Genomic DNA, 23,867 nt, shown 5'->3' on the forward strand with positions numbered 1-23,867 from the left:
GGGCAAGCCTCAGACTCCTCATAAATTACTCAGCTCCCCTGCCTTTTTTAACGCACAAGAAAAAGGTCTCTAATATTACTAAGAACTTAGAGATCTGTAGGTAAGCAGTATATTAGCAAGAAAAAGGCAAAAATAGCAACAGCAGCATGCAGATCTGTTCGAGCACTGCTGTTTCTAATGAAGCCATCATCTGCATGTCTAATAGCAGCGTGTCTTTTGCAGGTATCACGTCAGCCTCTCCTCTGATTTGGAATGGAGACACGATAAATACCACGACATGGATGAGGTTCAGCGGGACCCCCGGGCAGGGTCTGAATCCATCGCTGAAGAAGCACAAGTTGATCCACGGAAATACTCACAAAGCAGCTCAGAGAGGTTCTTGGAGCTATCCCACTCATCCATGGACCGAGTATTTGATGCCGATTGTGGGAAATCCTGTGATTACAAAGTAGGGTCACCTTCCTACTTGGACAAATTGCTGTGGAGAGACAATAAGCCCCATCATTACTCAGAGCCCAAGCTGATTTTAGATTTATCCCACTGGAAAAGAACAACCATAGCACCCGCAGCTGAGCTATCGCTGGAAGAAGAACCGTCCAACCTTTTTCTGGAGATTGCTCAGTGGGTGAAGAGCACGCAGGTGGGTCTGGAGTGTCCCAGTCCTCTTCCGGAGATTCAGGAACGGAGCCTGCCATCTTCTCCTCACCACCTCCACAAAGAACCCACGGAGGTGAACAGTGAAACAGACCCTGAGTTTGACTTGGACGTCTTCATCTCCAGGGCACTGAAACTTTGCACAAAACCCGAGGATCTTCCAGACAACAAACTCAATGACATCAACGGGGCCTGCATATCTGAGCACCCCGGTGAGATTGTACAAACAGAGGTGTACCAGAAAGAGCGATGGTGAGGATCCCACACCTGGGAACCCCCACTGTATCTCCCTGTTCCTCTCTGATGGTGTGGCCATTGCCCGGGGCTGAGTGGCTTCCATCTGTCATTGAGCATCTGTTTTTTACACTATACCGAATGCCTTTTTCTGAAAAGGCAAGCACAAACCACATGCCCCTTTTGATGCCTTAGAAATACCTTTAAGGGAATCAAGAGGTGTGAATGAAATACTGAGTTTCTTATACTGCCTTAACACTCTTGCCTTGCAATCTCTGGGACCTGTTTGAAACTTAAATGTACGAGGGAGAGATGACAGTACATGGTAAGTTTACAAACGGAAGTCAAATCAACTTATTTCCCTTCCTTTTTCTATAGCATCTTAAAATGACGAGGACAAAATCAGCATTTTCATTATGGTCAGATACCCTCCTGGTTTGACGGGTTCCCAAAACGCCAAACTTTGAGCTCCTCCGAGGCACCTGTGTGAGTACAGGCGGTACGGAGAGAAGCGATGCCAGGCAGTGTCCGTGGTCAGCCGTCAGTCGGCAGAGAATGGAACTAGAGGTAGTTTGGCCATCAGACAGAAAATAACTCTTCGAGAATGTTAATGGGGAAGGAATTTGACCTACAAAATATGGGCCACTTGGGATTTTATTTTATTTTTTCTCATTGGAAGAGAAAGTTTTTGCTAAGCACGTTCTCCTTGTTTGGTTCCTCACACATAAATTCTCCCTTCTGTTGCATGGGGTAGATCTGAGCTCTCCAAGTACTTAGGAGGCCCCATACGATACATTTCAGTGTAACAACGTGGTGCTGCAAGTCCTGTCTCCAGCAGCTGCCCAGCAGACCAGCAAATTCTGGTGGTAAGGGCTGGACAGGAGTCGAGAGCTAGAAACAGGGCGTCTCACGGTGTAATGCTGCCTGGCACCACCAGCTACACAGACTCAGCAAGGGCACCCACCTTTGCTAATAAAAAAGGAATGAAAGTACTACTATTTTACCTTCTGACAAAGGTGTTGTGAAGAAAACAACAGTTCCTGTGGCATTAGATTCGTAACTGGCCACTTTGCTTCCAGCTTCTTTGGAAGATGCTGGTGTCAGCAGGCAACTGAGTGCGGTTTGTAAATAGGCAAAACCACAACTGATCTACTGTAACTTCTGTTTTCATCCACACTTCTGAGCACCTTAATAATTAATCAGCTAACAAGAGTTTGTATATGGAAGAAATGTTCTATACTTATATTTAATCAAACTCGGCAGTTTTTTAAATGGAAAATCTGTAAATAGTGTCATAAAAGCCAATCTCCGCTTTCCTTGCCATCGCGTCGTTGTGCTCTCCAGCACGGCGACACTACTTTCATTTGTAAAAGAGAAACTACTGTACTTAGTAACTCCAAGGTCCGTATTTAACTGTTGTTCGTATACGAATTATTTCTACCCTTTCAACAAGCAATCTACTAACTGTTCTGAGATGTGAAGAAAACTCACGTGAGACTCGGATGATAACTAACAGCAGCATTCACTGTATTAACCCTGGTTTCTGTTCTTGGTGGGATCAGGTACAGGTTTAGCTGTAGGAGAGCTTGTGCTAGGCATTGACAAGCCCAAAAACTTGTTCTTATTGTGAAGATCTCTCCTTAGGCTGATTGAAATGCCGTTACTCCAGCTGATTAGCAGCATAGGTGTGAAGGCTGCCGGCTGCATGGATGGGATGGGGTGGAAGTCCTGGGGCAGGGGTGGAGAAGGCATCTGGAAGGCAAAGCCACTGGGCTCTGGTCTTCGCCTCAAGCGTTCGGACGTCCCCCACAATGGTTTAGAAAGGGGAAACAAGGGAGAAACAGAGGGTTGGTTTCCAGTGTGTTGCAGATAATTGATATACCTCAACTAAAGCTCAGCACTTTTACTGGTGGTGGGAGAAATTCAGACGCCGAAGAAGCGGCCACCCCTGCAGTGGAGCGGATCCAAATCCGGCCCCGGCAGCCCCCGACTCACCGCCCGTGGTCCCGCTCGGCTTCGCCGTGTGCCCGGCAGCAGCCAGCAAAGGCTGGGAACGGGATTGCCGGCGCTCGGGTGAGTGCGTGCCGAGAGAGCAGCTGCGGTTGTGTCCCATCGCTCCTGGTGCCACCCGGGAGGAGCGGAGCAGATAACGACCAGCCTCTTGATGGGAGATACACAAACGCTGCAGCTGGAGGCATCAACTGAAAATTAGATGTTTGGGAGCTGACGGAGTTTAAACCTGAAGGATAAGATCAGCAATGTGAGAGCTGACTTTTAAAACTCTCTTCTGACAGATTCAGCAACTATTTTCTACTTTTGGGTTAAACATGGGGACATGCTGACATGTGAAATCAGCAGCGACCAAACCACGCCAGCGTTTCCTTGGTGGACATCAGTCGCCACGTCCTCTGAAACCAGAAGCCATTTTCTGTGGGTTCTTACATTTGGGCTGAACGTCTTTACCAGAGGCGTACGGGACTATTTATTATGGCCATGAAAGTAACAGTTTTGCTTTTGAATATTTTCTTCTAAGGAGGAGTGGGAGCTTGAGGGCCCACAGTTAAAGTGTAATATTAACTTCACATAACTTCACTTTCAAGAAGCAAACGGAGCTTATTGCCACCGCTCCGGATTTTCCATCTCGGTTTGTGAGCTGTTATTTAACATTGTTCCAAAACCTCGGCGTCACATGCTGGGAAAGGGGGGGAAACGAGAGGGGTAGCTTTAATTTGTTACCTGAGTGTGCTCAGCCGATCACAAGCCAGATTTATTTCTCATCTACAACAATAAAATTTAAGGCCTGAGCCTTCCTTGCTTGGTAGCGTGTAATTATTTTGCTTACTATGAGACTTGAAATGTTTATTCCAGTACTCGTGTCTAGGTTTCTTCTGCAAATCAGAGAATCATAGAATCATTTAGGTTGGAAAAGACCTTTAAGAATGATCACGAATATCTGCATTTGCGCATGCGTCGCATGAATGTTTGCATTCTGGGGTTATACGGTGTTGGGTAACTTTTTACCAAGCTTCGCTTTGGCTGGTGCAGGCCATCTTAGTGCTCAGGGTCACAGGGAGGGAATTTAGACCTCGTCACCAACACGGTGACTTCTGCAAACTGCTGCTTCTTGCAGTTCTTTGAAGAATCGTTTCAGTGCAAGGTTAACCATTGGGTATTTCAATAAATTTGCATGTGTTATTTATTTGAAAAAGAAACAAGGAGCACTGCTATCAATAATACAGGTGGTGTGATGGAGCACCGAGGCCACGTGGCAGTGGGATGGGTGGACGCCCTGGATTTAGAGATGTCCCGGCGTGGGTGTGCTGAGCAGAGGCAGGAGGGCCGGAGCGCGCTCCTTGTGATCTCCGAGGCTCCGGAGTGAGCGACGTGGTCCTGTTTGGTGACGTGGAGAGGCACCGCAATGACAACGCGAGGGACTGGACTGGCAGAAGCAGAGGGACTGCCGATGTCTCCAAGCTGAGGAGGACCTCAAGTTTAGAGGCTGGCGTTTAAGCCAGTGATCAGGTAGGTGCCCTTGTGGGTCCCAGCCGTTGTGGCGGGCCTTTTATATGGTTTTGTTTGAAGAAGAACAGAGGGAGCAGCATCCCCCCTGCCCTGAACCCGTGGGAGCTGCTCGTGGTGGCCTCCATGCAGGTTCTTCCACTACAGCCACCCACTGGCCACAAGTTGGGGACTGGGAATCCATCAGGCAGACAAGGGTGCAGCTGCCTGCTCAGCTGCTCTTAAAAACACCTTCAGATGGCAGAACGATGCCTCCGACGGTTCGGTTGCTGGCCTGGTAGTTGCTCTTCCCCAGTCACAAATACATGACTATTTTTACTGCAGTTTATTTTTAATCGTGTTGGGATTCAGCAGCTGTTACACCATCACAGAGCTGCATGAACCAGATCTTCAGAGCTTTACCATTAGTCACAAAAAAATCAGCTTGCTTTTAAATACAGTTTCAGGGACATCCTGGGAAGCGTTTCCTATGCAAATCACACCTGGATCCCAGAGTAAAACCACAACATAAGTGTCGATGAATATTACATGCAGAGCTATTGCAGACTGGACTGCTAACGATCATTTCTGTCCCTTTTAACCCAAGACAAACACGTATTTGAGCAATTTCATGCCACCATCTAACATTTTGGAGAGCTTGCAGTGAGAACACTGTATAATGTGGTATGCAGACATTTCAGGTCTGAAATGTTCTTTTCTTTTCCCACTGATTGTAAGAGGACTTGAAGAGGACAAATACACCATATGGTGTTTGCTTGTGAATAGTTGCCTTTGACATTTTCAAAGGCAGAGTTTGATTTTGAAGTAGTACAATACTCGGGTGAATGTAGTCCTCTCAAAGTGCATCTTCACTTTCCCAGACCGTGCTCATTTTGAACTGCCATCTGGCTGCTGTCGGAGCTGGTTTATAACAATCATGTTGCTAAATTCAGAGAGTAGGATTTTATTTATCAATAAAAGGAGAATCTGTCTTAAAAAGACGACCTTCTCTCATGGGGGCTTACTCCATCGGGTCTTGGGTTGCAGCAGAATAGATTGCAACAAAAGGACCTCAAAAGGGTTGCTTTGATTAATCTTGCAGTGCAAATAAGGTGGTTTAGGAAGCCTGTATAAATTTTTATTAAGCGTTGGAGAGAATAAATCCAAGTACATCTTTGACAGGACAGACTATACCTAAAAATATAATTAATTCCTGTGATATGTCACTGCTTCATGAAGTGTTTGTGTGTACACACAGATAGTATATTGTTTTAAGTTTAAACAATATATAATATTTCTCCCAGAAAATGGCAATAGATGTAGGTAAAGGTGATTCAAGCTGTGATTTGAACTCTCTGCTTACCCTCCTGTAAGCAGGAGGGAAGTGGAGATCAATGGAACAGCTTGAACTCAGCCAGGTCCAATTATAAAGGGAGGCTGAGCTCCAGGATGAGTAACCATCAGGCTGCGAACGGGGCTGGGTGATGGGACAGGCAGCACCATCGTGTTTCCGTGCAGTCACCCCGCTGCTCTTGGAGCAAGAATAGGGTGGGTCGTTGTCAGATGGATGGGTTTGGAATGACAATTTAATAAAGAAAAATTTCCTTTAAAAATACGTGCTGTCTGCCCCCAAATCCTGCTGGCCACTGTTAACTGCCTAAGTGCCAGCAGGAGCGCGCAGGACAGAGCCACGGTAAAAAGCCCTACACAAGTTCAGTGCTGCATGTCCCCATGTGAGAAGAAGGACAGTGAAAACACGCTGCTGATGGGAGATGGGATGGGGAAGAGAGCACGTGAGCATACAGAAGTGATGAAATATCCCTGCTGAGCAATAACGCTCAGTAAGGGAAGGAAATAGTTTCAGCCTGAAGCATTTTTGCTCTGTTCTGCAAGGGACCTGCGCTTATGAGTGGCTGAGTGCTGGGAAGCCGCTGGTCATCCAGGTAAGTCCTTCTCTAAAACACTCAACAGCGTTCCGGGTGGTGGAAGGTGAAAGGAAAGATGCCCTGTGCATGAACTGGGCTCAGCCAGGCACAGCAGATCTTCTGTGCGTGTGTGCACGTATAGAAATGCGCGTTTCATGACCTGAATGCCCGGGGGAGCCTCTGGATCTAGCCTCTGGATTGAAAGGGTTTGTTTCCATCCTTATAGTTCCATCTTTTCCTCTCATCACAAAGCTCAGCCACATCTCTTCAGCCTCCTTCGCCTCTGGAGATGTGAATTCCTTCTCCATGATGAGATCTTCTCGGCACTGTTGTAGGAATAAAACCACCCGGAGCTCGGGATACCACAAACACAGAGGATCCGAGCTGTCCACGTACAAATCATCTGCTTTTTCAGCTTGCTGGAGGTGGTTGATACTTGAGTTATTCCATCCCGGGGTCAGTAGCCCATATTTTTAGGAGTTTGATGAGCCTAGCCATGTTTGTGGATGGGCAGCGTTCACATCCTACCAAAGAAGACCCATCAGTTCCCAAAGCCGTCACTGCTGGGCAGGAGGAGACCTTCAACTGAGAAGGTCTCCTCAGGCTCAAGAGTCAATCGTTTGGCCCAGCTGGGTGCAAGGAAGGCTAGGCAAGGCAAGAGGGACGTGCGGACTCCTGCCGTCTGTCCAGTGTAGATAAACGGTCTCCAGGGAGGTCTAGAAACAAGAGACGACCCTCCTGGAAATGGTTAAAAACGATTTGGAGGGGCCTCCAGATTTTCCTTGTGTAATCCCATGCAACTGTCAGCTGTGAAAGGAAGGAAGAAAAGCCTCTCTCTCTCCAGAGAAGATGGTATATGATGGTTATTCATCGCAGGCTGAAAAGGCTGTCACTGCAGCAAAACAAGGCCTTACATTTGAGTGCTTCTGCCGCTAATTCAGTGTGCTGAGCAGCTGGAGCCCTCTGTGGTCCCACCAACCGAGATAGCTCATTATTCTCTTCCTACAAAAGGATGCAGAGAAATTAGCTTTTCTAGCCAAAATTAGCAGCAAATCAGGGGCTCACATCACCCATGCATGGCCCGTGCTGTCTCTCGGCCACGGCTGCCGTACATCTCATCCTGCTGTCTGCTTCTGGAGCTGCACCCCACTGCTTTCTGAGTGTTGCTGGAGCAAGAAGGGCTTTGCCTGGGCTGGGTGAGTTTCTCCATCCTCCCATGGCAGAGGGAGAGGCTTGGCTGGGGACAGAGACGGTGCTGGCACGTGGAGTCGTGCATCTGTAGAGAGCGGGCAGGGGCAGTTTGTTTGTGTGTCACCTCTTAATCCTCAGCCAGGCTGTGCCTTCGCTCAGTCTCTGATGGAGTAACAAATGGGAAACTGAAGGTAATGGCGGCAAAAATGTCAGCCCGTGAACTGCTGAGCAACAAACAGAAATATTTAATCACAGAGTCATTTACAGAGGGGCCGAACAGCAGGACCCTTAGTTTCTTCCTTTGGCTGTGACTTCTCTGCCTCCAGAGATACCGACTGACGCTTCGCACCGACTGAACTGGCTCATTAAAAATGACACATGGGCAAGACCTGTTTGTCGTCTCTCCACCGGGCGAGGGTCCGTTCCCGCAGCAGGTACTTTGTTGCTCTAAATGATGTTCCTCAAACGCGCAAACACAGCAGCTGCCAGTAAATGCTAAGATCCTCCATCTTCTCACCTGCCACTTTAAGTTGTTCCCCCAGGAGCTATGTGGTGTCTCTGTGCTGCTGCGTCTTCGGATGAGCATCCCTGTGCACATACTCAGTCTCCATTAGCCGATTCTTACTTCCCGACTCGGTGGTTAGGAACAAGGCAGAGTGCTGCTGTGGGACTCGCTCTGCAGCCCGCTTCTCCCTGGCCAGCTGAGTGCCCAGGGGTAAAATCACCCCAGCTCTGTGTGTGTGTCCTTAATCTCATCTGTAAAATGGGGAGAATGCAAAAAAATGCTTTGGGACCGGTTGATGAAGAGTGAGGTATCCTCTGGTTTTCTTCTCCAATTGTTAAGCTTTTATAGAATCATAGAATGGATTGGGTTGGAATGGACCTTTAAAGATCATCTAGTTTAGGGCAGTGAAGTTATGAGCGGGCAGGGAACCCACCTCCTGCACCAGCGCATCCAGGGAAAGGGCAGACACCGAGCCGCACACCCCAGATACTGCAACTCTGCTTCTGGTCCCGTTGGACCTGCTGAGCTCTTTGCTCAGCGGCAGCCATAAAAAAGCCAGGATCTGCTCTTTGAGGAGATGGATAGAGAAAAGAGGGGGTGGAGGGAGAAACCGAGGGAAGCCGTGGGCAGGCAGACGGAAGGAGTGGAGCTGAGCGGTGGATTCACGGACTCCCACCAGGTACCGGAGGCCTGTTTGCACCTGGGGTGTCTGGGGTGCAGAACTGCATCCTCCTTCGGGAGGACGTCCCCAAGCCAGGGCTGTCGCTTTGGAGGACAACTCTTTCCCAGCCCCTGGGCAGGTGGGATGAATTGTGTTTCCCGGTTAAAAATCTGTTTGATTTCGGAGTTGTGCAGCTCTTGGAGCTGTGTGCTGTCTTAGGCGAGGACGGACCGCCCTCTGCAGGGGAGCTGATAAAAGTGGGGTTCCTGGCCTCTCTAATTCATCGCCTGGATTAAACCCTACAGATCAACCCCACAGGGGACCCAAACTGATGACAGCACCCAGGGCGAAAGCTCTGCCATGACCTTACACCCTCCAGCAGCCTTCCAGTTTTAGTCCTCGTGATGTGCAGAAGAGCTGCAGGGCGAGGGTGTACCAGTGGTTGGTGATTTGACATCGAGTTTTTTCCCGCTGCAGGGAGAAATAATGGGATCACACCTATTTGGCATATGTGTGAGCAGTGCGGAGCGGCTGTAGGTCTGGGTTTGCAGGGTGGTGAGTGTTCCCCGCTCCCGTGAACGAAGCCAGGAGGTGCTTTGTCTTGCTGAATTGCACCTGGTAGGTTTTCTCCAGCAAAATATTTAAGCACGTCATCATCAAGCAGGTCAGCAGAGTCATTTAAGTCAATGGGGATTATTCTTGTGCTTTGTTCGTGCATGCACTTTGTTTGCCTGGGTTGGTATTTAAGTAACAGAGATTAGAACAGAAAAGGAAATTATGCTGTTTCTGGTGACCTGAGTCCACACTGTGCATGCGGTGCAGCCACCTGGATTGTATCAATGTGTCTAAAAAACATAAACTCCTGTCTTCAGCTTTGACAGTACATTCACTGCACTCTCTGACAAAGGCGGCAGAAGGGAGGAACCTCTTCCCATGTGGGACTGAACACTGATTAGGTGTACCTGCTAAATTAGGTGGCTTTTAAAACCCAGAAGGCTCATGCTTTGTAGCAATATTTTAAAACTATGTTGGAGACTGCTTTTTCTCTCATAGAGAGAAGCCTGTGATCTACTGGGCGAGCTCAAAATAAGAAGTCCAAATCTTTCTGAACAGTAATCTGGTGCTGCCCCCAGTTTGCTCGTTAACTCTGCACTCCCATTCCCCCCCGATATTTGGGACAGGGCTAATGTACAGCTCACATTCAGACGAGTTTATCAGCAGCTGAAAAAGTACAAAGTCTTGTTGTTCAGGCCTGTGTATGCACTGCTGGAAAGTAAGACAGTATCCCAAAAGCAACACGTCCAGCTGCTAGCGCTCTGAGTATTCTCCGACAGCTGCAATTTGGAGTCTGCGGGAGCTGTGGGGATCGACTGAGACTGAGGGGAAAGTAATGAACTGACTCTCCTGGGCTCGATCATGCAGAATATACAGAGTGACTGCAGTCCTGCGCTCCCGCTTCCAGGCCTGGCCACACGCTTTCCCTGGGGACTCCGGGGGACCGCTGCGGTGAGGGTTGGCATCTGGAAGGTTTTGCTCCTGACAGCGTCTATTCTGCCGGCAGTTTCCCGATTAGGGACTGCCAGCGCCTTTTGTCTTCAACTGACTTCTGGAGCGGTGAAGGAACAGCCCTAGAGGGCACTAAATGAAGGCATTAAATAACAGCAGGGGTGCAAAGGGACCCCAAAACCCTCCTCAGGACAGAAGGAATTGCTCGAGCCTACAGGTCAGGCAGCCTAAGCTGAGGTCCTGCGAAGAAAAGGGAACAAATCCTCCTGGAAGCCATTTCTGAACACCTGAAGTGGATAAAGGTGGTTGGGAGCAACCGGCATAGGTTTACTGAGGGTAAATTGTTCCTAACAGCTTTTTGTGATGGCTGCCTGATGGCTTTCTTCTTTCAGCACGTTGACTTTAGACCTCTGGCCAGCAGGCTCAGAGCAGAGGTAAGATCTGTGGCTTCTACAGCTCTGTGTCATGCCATCTTTTAGCCTCAAGTGCCTTTTGGCAGTGGCTTCATTCAGCTTCAGCCCACCTGATCCTTGGTTTGAGGAAAATAAGCCTAAACTGGAAAAAAACCTTGCTAGCTAAATAGGTCTGGATTTTCAAGAGGCTCAAGTTCCCTCGCTTTCAGAAAAGATAAAAATCTTGTTTGTGGAAGCTGTCAAGAATCGGAGACTTCCATTCACAGCAGTGCTGATGAAATCTTGATGGAGTTGGGTTCTCTGTAATTTAAACTACAGAAGAGCTTCTGAACAAGTGCCAAATCTTGCTTTATAACAGAAGTTTTGTAGCTGGCTCATAACTCTCTATCCAGATATCTCATAACTAAGACGTCTGACACTGTTCCAAATCGAGATGTCTGCACATTCTAGAAACTGATACGATGCACAAATGATGTAAAGGCTTTATGGCTTTTATTGTTTGTATGAGATACAAAACCTCATCATGTAGTTTCTCCCTGATCACATTTTTAATATCAACCTTCTTCTGCAGGAGGAATTAGATTTTATGATTCAGCTAGCAATATGCAGCCAGTAAGCATACCTGTCAGATGAGTTAAAATACAAAGGAGTCTGAGGAGGACACAGATGTAACACCATGGGTCAGCAGCTACAACACTGCTTTAGCAGAATCCCATGGATTGCTTTGCCTTCCGCAACGTTCAGCAGGTAAATTGCAGCTCCAAGAGGAAAAGCCGTTTCTCTTTAGTGCCGAGCTGGTGCTCTGCGTATCAGCCCATAGTCTCTTTTCTCACTTCTTTCATAGGAAACTAAGCTGATTTGCACTGGTTAGGATGCTACCTTTGCTAGCCTTATAGAGAAGTCAGGGTGGAGATGATGATACTGTGCTAACAAGTACAGAAAATTCACTCTTCGGCCTTTCAAGCCAGTACAATTTGGAGACCTATGAAGGTTAATGGATCTTTTTTGGCAATTTTCTCTATTATTTTTTCTGTCACTGCCATATGGAGACAAAAGCACACTGTTCTCATTAGAGAGAGTTTCAAGCCTGAGACACCAGTGTAATTGCCTGGGTGCCCAGGCTGAGCGCGTGGTGTCCATCAGCTTAAAAGCAGAAGCAAGAGTTATCGAGAGTGCATATGCTGACGGGACTCATCCTTTAACTTTCAAGTCTCACCACTGGCTCTGATCAGTCCCTGCGAGGTCCATTCTCATTCTGCAGCACACGCACACCCCATATTAGAAAAGAGAGAGGCAGAAAAGCGCTGTATGCTGATTTCAAGATCTTAAACCTAGAGGCAATGTCACCAAACCCTTACTGATGGAGTTAGACTCTCCTCTGAGGTGTCTGAGTGACACCTCTTTCCAGCTTAACTCAAGTCAGTGGGACTTTAGGACTTCTAAACTCATAGTGAGTTTAGTGTTAAGTTTCTGGTGCTTTTTATACCCGCTTTGGTCAGATAAAGGCGTGACAATCCCCACTTGGTATATACTGAGCGATCAGAAGAGGGCAGTCCTTCCCCTCGGTACTCGCTCTACTTTATGCTTGAATTAATAGTCTTAAAGCCACAAGTCGATGCTGTAACCTTGTGCTGATACGGTTACACTGGTCAGGGATGTGGATAGATGCAACCCCTGAATGACATCGCTGTGCTGGAGTAGGGCCCGCCGCCAACACAATTCTATCAACAAAGCTGCACTTTAACCTTACTTGCTATTTTCACTGCAGAGCTGCAAGTATGGAATAACTGCGAGGATTACGTTAGTCCTCAGCCCCCTCCCAGATCATCACACAAAAGGGAGACAGAGCGATAGACCATTTGAGCCTCATGATGAAAATTAATTCGTTACTTCTGCGGTTAAAGGAGGCACATTAAAGACACAAGTTTTCTCTCCTGAGCCTAAATTGCCAGCCTCAGTTCACGTCCTGTGTCCTTCTGCTCTTCCACTAAGACAGTTAAGGAGCTCAGCCACTAGAGAAGAAATATAAGAAACATGATGTCAGGGAAGATGATTCAGAAGGGTAGAGGTAGGGTGCTGTAGATGATCTCTGGAAGAAAGCCCCCAGTTATGAGGATGATGTGGGAAAGGGTCATGTGTGTCTGCCCCAGAGCTGAGAGCTGTGACCACAGCGCATATAAATCCACCTGGTTTTAATGCAACTAATACAACTGAACGCAGTGGAGCAGAGGAAGGGGTTTACCCTGATTCCCAGCAGAAAAGTAGATCTATTAAGGGATGAAGGCACCAAAAAGGCTGTGGGCTCCCCCTGCGAAGGCTGCTCTGTGTGGTACCTGTGGTCTCTGCCCCAAGTGGTAAGGCAGGAGCTGGGCAGCCTTTCCTTTACAGGGCACTTGCTTCTGGCCCCACCATGGTGGCCAGATTCGCTCCAGTACAGGTAAGTCTGTGCAAACTGCAATCGTATATTCTAGTCGCTCTGTGGCTGTATTAATGGGGCACAAATGCGGAGGGAGGAGAGGGTCATTGCTCAGGATAAGTAAAGTAGCGTGGGGCAGTGTTGAAGGTGGACTGAAGAAACTGAAAATTGAGGGAAGCGGAGGAAGAGCCAGAAAAGCAAGATGAAACACCACCTGGTTAGACCATCTCAGGTTTTGTCACCACGTCCGTGGCTGTTCAGGAGCTCAGCAGAGTAGAAGCAACTGATGATCTGAGGTCAAACGGGTCACAGTAAAACATAAATGAAAAAGCAGCAAATGCCAGACCTGTTAGTCTACAATGACAGTTATATGAATCACTGACAAAGGAATTCATCAGAACTAGGGAGGGACCTGTATCCATGCACGCCAAAGCTCCCTGACTGGGAACACCTACAGACGCGTATGGATATATGTTTAAGCAAAGTCATCCCTAATCAAGACAGAATTAACAGTGCCACAAAATGTCCCCAGGAGCTGGAGCTTTGTCATCTACACCATTAAATTGTTAGCACAATCCCAGGCATATTTCTGGATCCGGTCAGCTAGCATTTTCCCAAACAATTGCTGGAGACAGTGTGGGAATTAGCACACGATTCCCAAAATGCAGTCTGCATGTGAATGTTGGTTTGGATGGTAAAACACTTTAATAGCATGGATGTGGGCTGTTCCCATGTGAGCCGGGGAATAGTCTGGACACATTTGATTGCAAAAAAAGCGACATGAGAAATTTCAAGCAGGAGACATTTCAAGTAGAAGTGTTCTACTTTAAAAGGTAGAACAAAATTACTGGGCAGAAGTAGAATCAAAATAATGGAAACAGGGTAAAGGTAATTAGCAGTGTTGTTGCTACGGAGATGTAAAAGTGGCAAGGTTTGTGGAGAGAAGTAATACCTTTTAGTGGAATTGGTCTAATAAAAGATATTCTTTTTCTTCAAAAACCTTGCCTGGAGGTAACGATCATCTTTACTGCCTAGTTCCTGCTATAGTCTCATAATGTAAATGAGAAGAGTCATTAGGGTCATCTCTCTATATGAGGCTTAGTCTAAACATATAGTTAAACCTCAGCACTTTTTAACAGAAATAAAAGAGAAGAAGGTGAAGATGCCAGTTTTTATCAAGCCACAGAAACTTTCTTACTGAGAGATGGCTTGTCTGCTAGTCTGTAGTGTAAAAATTTCTGGATTGGAGGTAGATAAAAACTAACATGACTGTTTAAATAATCCTTTGTTCAGTAGCTGTATATATATAGCTACTTTATCAGTGTATTTATGGGAATCACAGTGTAGGTGTTGAGGCAGCACTACTGAGGGAAGGAAAAGAGCCCTGGATCTAGGTGAGTAGAACAGAGAAGTGATTTTTTTTTTTTAATTTACATTAAGAATCAGTGATACAAAAAACAAGAACACCAAGTCCAGCTCTGGTGATGTTGCTTTAAATAGGATATTTGAAAAACTGGAAATGTTACAGAAGGGAGAGACAAAATTATCTCAAGGATGGGAAACAAAAGTCTTCTGTTTAATTTATCAGACTGACTCAGTTACAATCAGTAAGGTTTATCATGAGAAAAATGAAACAGGAAGTATCCGACTTTGTGATTTAGCAAAGAGAGACAGAACCAGCAGCAAACGATCAAAAGTCCAGGAAAACTCAAATGGGAAATACAGCATGGTTTTACGAGAGTGGAAGTGATTTAAGAAAACCACCTTGATGTATACCTTCAAACTACACTCGGATGACTTTTAGGAGATGCATTTTACTTCAGCACAAACCGCTGGCTTCCTCTGAAGAGGAACCCCAGTAAAATGCAATGGCCTGTATATGCGGGAAATCTGCTATTATAATCAAATAGTCTCCTGTTGTATTAAAAATTTCTGAATGAATTCGCGCCCTGTAGCGAGCGAGCTGTGAAACTGCCTGAGGCTGCTCCTGTACAGCCAAGAGAGAGAGCAGAGCCGTGACAGTTGGCTTTAAGGGGTTGAGGAATGCCAAGGGCTCCCAGTTGTTCTCTTGGCAACAGCAAAGCAACAACATCATGTGCGCCAAAAGAAACTCTTCTGTGCTGAGGACCAAATATGGTGATAAAAGTCCTCAGGAGGAAGAAGAAATGACTGCTTCTCTTGTTCCATAGCACAGGCTGGTTGCATGAATTAGCTGTAAATGTAACAGTCACTCGGTGGCTATGTAGTAGCATGAGATGAAGAACAGGCTTGGGAAAGCAGGGTCCCACGCTGCATGGGATTGCTGTCCGTATAGATCAGACATAAAGCACCCCTGTTGTCCTAGGACAAGACAAGTTTGCGTCATCATGACATGCTGTAGCATGACAGATCACTACGGGATGCTGCTGCCCACCTGTACAAGGCTGGGGCTGTGTTAAGGCATGAATCGTGGTACAGACCTCCTCTCCACGACGACGTGTAGCTTTAAAAAGCTTTGGTGGATCGGAGTCTGGATTTGAGAATGAATGTAACTGATATGAAGGGGCTGCTGGGAGAAAACGCTGGTGCAAAAGTAGTGGGTGTGCGCTTTAGAAATGAAAGCTCTCCCTCCCATTAAAAGTTGTTGCTGGGAGTTTCAGACCCTGCAGCCCTGCCAAATCCCACTCCCTGGGGTGGAGGTTTTTCTCTTCTGGGACTAATTACAACACAGCTTTCAAGACAGTCGTTCTTTCACAAGTAACTGTTATGCGGTATATTTCAGCAACATGTTAACTGTTCATTAGATACATTGGGCAAGATCCTCAACCAGTCTAAAATGACATGGGTTTACAGCAATACTGATTTATGCTATTTGGGTATGAAGTCCGGCATTTTTAAATGCCTTCAATTTGGACTATTTTTAGCCAGGTACAAAGTCACGACCTTGCACGTCATTTTAGCAGTCTCCTTTGTTTATAGGTGCAGCACCACATTATTCAGAAATGTTTCAAAGCCATCACAGTCATGCTGACGGGGGGGGGGGGGAAGCAGCAGAATATGCCCTTCATGACAGGCCTCAAAATTATGATTAGAAGAGGAGGTTTTGATTAAGTGGGTTTATATATTGTTACGGTTACTATAGCAACTCTGCTTCTTTTAACTGCACAGTGCTCCTCTGTACATCTAACAATTTAAATCACGTTAAGTGCCAGAAGAGGATTAACAGCCTCACGGTTTGTGACACTGGAAAACACCTCAGAGTTTGGGCGGGAGAGGAGACGGACGGAGTCTCAGGTGAGGAGAGCGGTCACGTTTCGCGCCATCGTACCTTCCCGCTCCCAAACGCTGTGAAAGCTTAGCTGGGGAAGAGGGAACATTTCTATGAAGAAGGTGAGACCAGTGTGAGGACAAACAGCCCGGCGTTGTTACGAAAAGCGACGCTTTCTCAGACCGCAGCTCTTCCCTGGGCCTGGCAGTTTTCGCGCTGACCTGCAGCGTTAGCTGCCTCGCCGCCTATCTGCCGACGGAGGGGATCTAACCCTGTGGCCCCGGCCACTGGGAACCGGCGTCCACCTTGCCTCAAGTAACTATACCGGGGGGGGAACCCCTTCTCCCCGCCACCTTCCTCCCGCCTCGCCTTTCCCGCCCAGCCGCCCTCCCCGCCGCCATGTCACCTCCCCGTCCCCTCAGGCGACCCCCTCCGCCCCGCCCCCTTCCCGGAGCCCCGCCCCTCCACGCCGATTCGCCATCGCGCCTGGCCTAATTAACATATAACAGGCCGCGCCCGGCCCGCCTTTTCCCTCTCTGTCTAGAGCGGGGAGCCACGGGGAAGAAGGCTCGTTGGCCGAGCGCCGCCGCCGGCTTCCTTTTCATTGGCCGGCCCCGGTTGTCAGTCACGGGGAACACCCCGCCCTCCGGGGTGTCCCTCCCTGGCGCCTCCTTGTTCGCTCCATTCAGTGGCGGGTTTCCGAGGCGGACGGAGCTCCGGCGGATGGGAGCTGCTGTTGCACAATAGAAACAGGTCCTCGGCCAGCATCACTCAGAGGGCAGCAGCCGCAGGAGGAGGTAGATCCCGTTCTGGTAACAATTTTACAATTGCAATGGCGTACGAAAGGCCTCTGTCTCTTTACAAACCCGTATCTTGAGGGCGTTTTCTCCAGAGCCTCGACCCTTGCTGCCTTTCCCCCTCCAGTGCCTCCCCCCCCCCCCCGCTCTTTAAAACCTCTCCCCTGCCGCCTCCGTGTTGCCAGGGTGAGGAGAGGGCGTTCGCTTCGTGCCCCTGGCCACCGAGCTGTAGCCGGAGGTGTGCGGTAGGCAGGACCGGGGCGGCACCGGGACCGGGAGGGCCGGGGCGTAGGGCCGGCCCCGTCCCGCCGTGAGGGGGTACGAGGCCCACCCGGGAACGGGAAAGGAGGGGATGGAGGGGAGCTCGGTGTCCCTCGGGCCCGTCCCCTGGGGCCGACTGAAGTCGTTCCTCCCCCGTTTGTCGGGAGGCCCCGAGGCTCGGCCTGCTGCGGGGAGCCCCCCTGCTTCCACCCCGGGGGCAGCGGGGGCCGCCCGCCGGCTGCGGCCCGCTGCCCTCGGCCCGGCGGCAGGTGGAAACCACTAAAAGGGGCTGTTTTGCTTCGGAGGAAGCAGGACGTGCGCTGCCAAAGGCCGTGCAGCGGTACGTGTTTACCAGCTGTCAAAATGGGTGAGAAATTCAGCTGCCGCCCTTCGAGAACAACACTCCCCCCCCCCTTCACTGGTGGCAGCTCCTGGGGTCAAGGCCGGGAGGATGCTCCCCCAAATTTGCCAAATTCAGGCTGCAGCTGCTTCTGCAGCTCCTCGGCGTTGGCCGATGTGTCGTCCCCCCCCCCCCGTGCCGGCTTTCAACCCGCGGTGAACTTTTATGGCGCGGCCCTAAAAGCCAGAGAGCAAAAGTTGGGAAGCGGCAGAGCGTTGGGAGAGGAAACGCCGTCAGGCTGCCCGGTGGTTTTTAGAGCTGGTCTCTGCGGTCCATGGGTTTCACCTCTCGGCTCTCTGTTAAAAGAAGCGGCGGTGGCTGTTCGAAATGCCACCGTCGCAGGTCCCGCGTTCCTCTTGGCCTCGCTGCACCGTAACGTTATAAACGGTATTAGACAAGTGCCGGTCCCTGAGCAACTTGGTGTGTTACGTCACGGCACGAATCTCTTAACTAATTGAAGAAACGGGAAAACTTGCAGCGTGTTGTTAAAGGGCTGGTAAAAAAGGACAATCTTGCAGCCGAGCGAGCTATTAATTATTTGGTGTCTTTGTGTTCTTCGTTCCAAAAAGTTAGTAGTGAACAGCAAAGGGAAATTTTCTAGGTATGTGTGTAAACACATGGGTAATAGAAAGAGCTAGGCAGAATAGCAAACTCTGCGAGTAATCCGTGTGTGTGTGCAGCCAGCAGTGTCTAACGTGATATTGGCTCTATTAGACGTGATAAGGTCTGCAGAAATTTAGACTGAGCAGGTATTTTTAAGAGAAAGCATGTATTACAGTCCCAGGACAAAACTTCTGATAATCCCGTGCAGTAGCGTTACAAGTCAGCAGTGTCAGTACAGACAAGATTTGAAGCTTTTTCGTCTGCAAACTGAGAAAGAAGCTGTCAAAAATGCATGGTCGTGTGCCATGCTTGAGTGAGTACTAATTGGATGTTCATCTTTACTACTGGTGGGAGCACCTTTATTGCAACAGAAGGAGCACTTTGCTGTTACTAGGGCTGGTAACTAACTGTGTATGGATAGTTTTTCAGATTCTTCTGTAATTTAAGCAGGATTGTTTTTTTTAAAGCCCTAACTGTAGTGCACACCAAGGTTTATAAGTGGTTGGCAGGCTTATACTTCACCTGATCGGCACTGAATTAGCAAGTGGCTCAGTTTCTCTGTGCTTATTGCTGAGCTGTTCTCCCAGGAAGAATTCCCTTTTGTAAGTGTGCAGCAGTTATTGAGAATATCCTCGTTACTCTCTCAACTTATATCCAAAAAAATCTGTATTTTTGAACTGAAGAAAACAGCTCTAATACAGAGATGTACCAGTTCTCCAGAATAAAGCAACAGTGGCTTTCTCTTTATTTCTGCAATCTTTCTGAGGGTTCTGCAGGATAAGGCCTTTGTCCCACACACGTAGATGCGCTTACCTTTACTACTGGTAGCCCTCCCAGTTAGAAAAATGGAATAAAATCAAGAATGTGAATACATTTTCCTGTCAGATTAGGCCAAAAATACTGCTGCTGCAGTTTCTGCAGTACAAAATAATGGACTTTCTGATGCTTAAGAAAAATATTTAGGTCAGATCCATTAATATATAAAAAAATAGCTCTCTGATGTTGTGTGGTAAAAGCTTTTATGAACCAAGGCTCCAATACCAAACAATTTAATCTTACTTTCTAGTTATGCTGCAAGAAGTTTTCTAATATTGTAAGTTAAAGTAATTCAGACAACATACGGTCTTTTTACAAAGGTGTTCCGACATTATTCTCATTTGAATTTGCCTAAGTGTGCTTTATTTGCTGAGCGTTTCAAGCCTCAAGTTGTGAACTTACTTAACCTACTTAAGTACTTTATATCTAACTTTTCTCCTTGTTGAATTGGTTGCCTTAGAATAAGAGGGAAGAAAAGTAGTTTCAAGATCTGCTTCCAAAATGATAATGCTCACCACTGCCGAACATTTTATTAGTAACACCCGCCCATACGATTGTTCCTTTTACTTTGCAGATCTCAAGGTACCTTAGAAATGTCCTTTAAAAAGATGGCTCAGGACTTTGCTGGAAGGAACCTGAAATGTTATTACCACCGTTTTCTGCTAACTTCCCCCAACAGCATCTGGTCAGCTCGGGGAGTCAGAGGTGCTGAGTTGCTGTGCAGAACTGCGTTGCCCAGCCTCGTCTCTCTGCTCCTTCCTCCGCACGTGTACGCACTGGGGTGCTCCCATTGTAAAATGGAAGTGTCCCCTTTCCCCCTTGATCAGCAAAGCACCCACTGCAGTGCTGCAGGTGGTGGGTGCAGGGAAAGCTGCTTTCTTTAAGCAAAAGTCTCATTGGGAGACACATTTATAGTTAATACTTGCCTAATGTAATAATTCTAGACTGCTTTATCATTACTGAAGTGATGAAGCCAGCTAGTGTGTGCCTGGTTTGTGTCATGCTTAGGTAGGCAAGGCTCGTCTGTTTATTAAAAAAAAAAAAAAAAAAGGTAATAGAGTGCAATGGTGCATCCACACCAGGCTGGGGATAGTGCAGACTCACGGTATAGATTGCTCTGGGTGTATAAGAGAAAATGTTTGTTGGCCCTAGAGCAGTGCTGCTTAAAAAAAGACAACCATTTTGGGCAAGAAGGATTGGAAACCTTGTGAGGCCTGTATGGTCTTGAATTAATAATTCCAGCTTGTGTTATCAAAAACAAGTGTCTGTTAGCCCGTGGGTCTTGGTAATTTCTGTACATGAAAGACTGGAACTGTTCATTTACACAGGATTTCCAGAAGATTTGAAATATATTTATGTTTAGCCACCCTTCAAACTGAAGGAAGACTGCAAAGTCATCAAGCTCAAGTTGCTGTCCACTGAGAGATACTCCTTACTATTAAGGTATAATCCACAAGTCAGGCAGCCTGTACAGTAATTGAAGCAGACGTTGCTTTAATTGAGACTGAGCTTCCTGACTCTGAGCAATGTAATTGTACCTTTTAAAAGTATGATGAACCTTTCCCTTAAAAGTAGCTTTTGCAATTTAACAAATCCATAATTGCAGCAGCAAAACATTTGCTCCTAGATAAGGCACTTGTGCAGTATTGGTAATTAGTTTGACCTGGCCAGATGCCTCCTGATAAGGCACAGAAGAGAGCTGTCATCTGGTATGCTGAAGAATTTAATTCTCTTGAATTGTGACACAGCATGTATGTGATCATAAGTCAAAAATTACCAGTTGTATTGGATTAAGTCCAGTGGTGCACCGCAGTCTTGTTTAGTCCTTACCATTGTGAGGTACTGAAAAAAGAAAAATCCTTGTTCTGGTTATGCTGACACATGTTTTAGCAGGAATTTCATTCCTCTTTCAATTCTTCTGCTTTCTTCCCAATTCCTCCTCAGAGGACATTGCACAACCTCAGTCCTCTCTGCATGTTGTCGCATCATTGCAACCCTCTTATCTTTCCCTCAGTTGACATCCCTCCTCCTTCTCTATCAGCCTCTCCTGTCAAAATTACCTCTCCTTTCTCTTACAGTTAAAGTACCGCCATCTCAAGCCTGGCCTCTCTTCTGCAAAACCCATCACAAACCATTGAAAAACCTTCCTGCAAAGCAGCGGGACCCAACCCTTATCATCTCCTCGAAACCAGGTGTCAGTTTAGGGACCTTTCTTCCAGACCTGTCCTTGCAGCTTGCTGCCTGCCCCAAGTGCTTCCCAGAAACAGGGCTGGCAAATACGAGCCACCGGCCGTGAGGCTTCGTGTCCCTTCTTCCTTTCCCACGAGGCCAGAGGAGAAGCGATGCTGCCCAGGGCTGCTTATGTGTTGTCAGTCGGACCATGCTGCATCTCAAGTATTTTTATTGTCTGGTGGTATCTTTCATCTGAGGAGCTGTTAGCTGTAATCCCAAACTCCTGGTGTGCGCTGTTTTTATGGGTGTCCCAGTGCTGCATCTGGCTCAAGCCATCCTGTGAGCTCTGTTTTAAAAAGCTTTAAACTACTAGTGGCATGTATAGATGTAGCCCTGGTTTTTAATCATCAGGGTTACTGGATTGTCCTCTGCACATATTCTTGGGAAGGAATTAGGACTTTTAAAGCAGAAGGACCTGGGCAGATGGGTGGCTTGTTCTTGCCAGGCTGGTGGCCCGCAGAGCCGGGAGGAAAGGGTAGGTGAGTCACGGAGGTCCACGGCCACGCCGGCAAAGCACAGAGCTCCTGGCACTTCTACAGAGGAGCATGGACAGGCGATGGGGAGGGATGCTTGCTTTGTGGCTTCAGGGTAGGTCATGTTAAAGTGAGTTTTGAAGGCAGATTCCTGCTAAAACATGCTTAAAAGTCCGCGACAAAAGGAGTTAGAGGAGATATGCGAGATGGTAGGTGGAATGGAAATAGGAAGCAATTAGAAGAGCAAGGAAAGGAAAGCTCGGGACTGAGTAACCAGGCAGGTTTTATGCTGGATATAAATTAACTGGGATCATATCTCTTGGATCGAAACAGAGGGACTGAGTGGGAAAATGAAGCCTGATTCCTCTCACTTGCTGTATGCATCTGAGAGACCTCCACCAAGAGAATGATTTTAGGTGTCTGTATGGCACCTCAGAGGAGAGGAGCAAGTCTCCTTTCTCAGAAAGGAGAGAAGAAAGTAAGACTTGTAAGATTTGATTCACACCCCTGAAAAGTCAGTCTCTCTCTCTCTGATTAGAGTTAATTGATCAAGTTAGGAGAAATCTGGGCCACAATCTTGTTTGGTTCTTAAACACTCATTAATTGCAAGGAACTAATTTAAATTTAATTAGAGTAAGATAAGGTGTGGTGTTTGGCCTACTTTTTAATTTCTTGTTTAAGGTGTTTGCTCGTGACAGATTGAAGCCACCCTAACACCAGACTGATGGGATGCAGGCTGAGGTTTGCTGCGACGCTGTAATCACAGATCGTTTTTAGCCTCACGTGCATGAGGAGATGGACTCGCTATTGTGTAATGATGGCAAATGAGCAATGAGAATTAAAACCAGTTAAGATGGAATTTGCCATTCCTAAAGGCTGGTTGTTTTGCAGCACAAATTTAGTTTTGCTTATCTGATCCTGATTTTCAGCTGCCCTGAGTTCTGGCAGACCAGCTGTGTTTAGTCCACTGCTAGCTGGTTTAGGGAGGAATTACCATGTTAAAAGCAACATTTGTTTGTAGTGCTGGCAAGGCTTCCATTCATCCTGTCTCCACACAGTAAATTTATGTTCTTTACCACGAAACAGCTAAACACATGGGTTTCGAGTGGAACTTTTTTCAATTGCAGGGCCTAAACAAACAAATAAAGGATGAGAGAAAGGGATCCCACTGAATGTCAGTGCTGCTTTCCTCTATGCTTTATGATGGGTAGAAGAGAAACTCGGGTATAAGTGATGATGAAAAATATTGAATGTTTGCATGTTCTTCTAATGCTTGGAAAGATTTTGAAGAAAATCCTCAGATTGTAACTTGTAAGATCAGTCTGCCATCTTAAAAGCTGGTTTTGTGTAAATTTGATTATAGAAAGGTCTTCTAAAGTATTCAGGCCATATTTAAGGTAATGAAGTTTTGTTCCTTAATCTAATTTTGGCTTCCATCTGGAAGAAATTACAAATCCAAACCATGCATCATTTCATTCCTTAAAAATGTCTCGTACCTGCTTTACTGTCCTTGCGTGTGCCTTGGATCTGAGCATACAGCAGGACCGGGGGATGATGGAGCACCGGCCCCGGGGGTCCCCCACCCACGCCAGCTCAACGGAGAGGGAGAGGGGTTCCCTGCCACGCTGATCCTGGATCTCTGCCTTCCTCCACTGACTGCATAGGCCTATCGCTAAGGGGATCTGGTTTTTCCCTCTCCCCATGTCAGGATTCTGCACGATACTTCAACTGAGCTGTGTACGTCTGTCCCTTCTGACCAACAATCTTAATGTGTCTTCATACAGTCAGGGGTCCTGAGTAAGGTCTCACTGTGATTGCTGTTGTCTCTGTGTGCTGGTGAAATAATGTTTAGAGATGAGTCCAGTACACATTCCCTGATGGTACTGCGTTATTGAAGCATGTAATAAATTATCATTTCTGCTCCAAAGAGCTTGCAATTAATAGTTGAATAAAACTGGTTTGAGAGTGGATATCACCTGGCAAGATTAAGAACTAAGCTTTTGAGTGGTACTAAGAAACTTTTTATTTTGTTAGG

General features: G+C 47.2%; 2 protein-coding genes across 11 annotated transcripts in view; both read left to right on the forward strand.

Annotated features, from left to right (window-relative positions):
* The window catches only part of MAPK4 (mitogen-activated protein kinase 4), a 46,358-nt gene extending 42,660 nt beyond the window's left edge, over window positions 1-3,698 (forward strand). For 4 of the 5 annotated variants that reach the window (XM_030005055.1, XM_030005059.1, XM_030005056.1 and 1 more), the window contains exons 6-7: window positions 223-906; window positions 1,267-3,698. In XM_030005055.1, the coding sequence (XP_029860915.1) occupies window positions 223-906; window positions 1,267-1,279 (697 nt within the window). In that variant the 3' untranslated portion in view covers window positions 1,280-3,698. Of the gene's footprint in view, window positions 1-222 lie in introns of all 5 variants that reach the window. The other variant, XM_030005060.1, reaches the window with a different exon arrangement.
* A 13,148-nt stretch (window positions 3,699-16,846) lies between these two features.
* ME2 (malic enzyme 2) overlaps window positions 16,847-23,867 on the forward strand; it is a 33,951-nt gene continuing 26,930 nt past the window's right edge. Inside the window, exons 1-2 of one of the 6 annotated variants that reach the window (XM_030004317.2) lie at window positions 16,906-17,047; window positions 21,206-21,319. The gene's annotated coding sequence lies outside the window, so the exon portion shown is untranslated. Of the gene's footprint in view, window positions 17,063-20,356; window positions 20,571-21,205; window positions 21,320-23,867 lie in introns of those variants that run through there. The other 5 variants (XM_041120861.1, XM_030004318.2, XR_003921909.2 and 2 more) reach the window with 5 other exon arrangements.

Source organism: Aquila chrysaetos, chromosome Z, assembly GCF_900496995.4.
Source record: "Aquila chrysaetos chrysaetos chromosome Z, bAquChr1.4, whole genome shotgun sequence".
NCBI lineage: Eukaryota > Metazoa > Chordata > Aves > Accipitriformes > Accipitridae > Aquila > Aquila chrysaetos.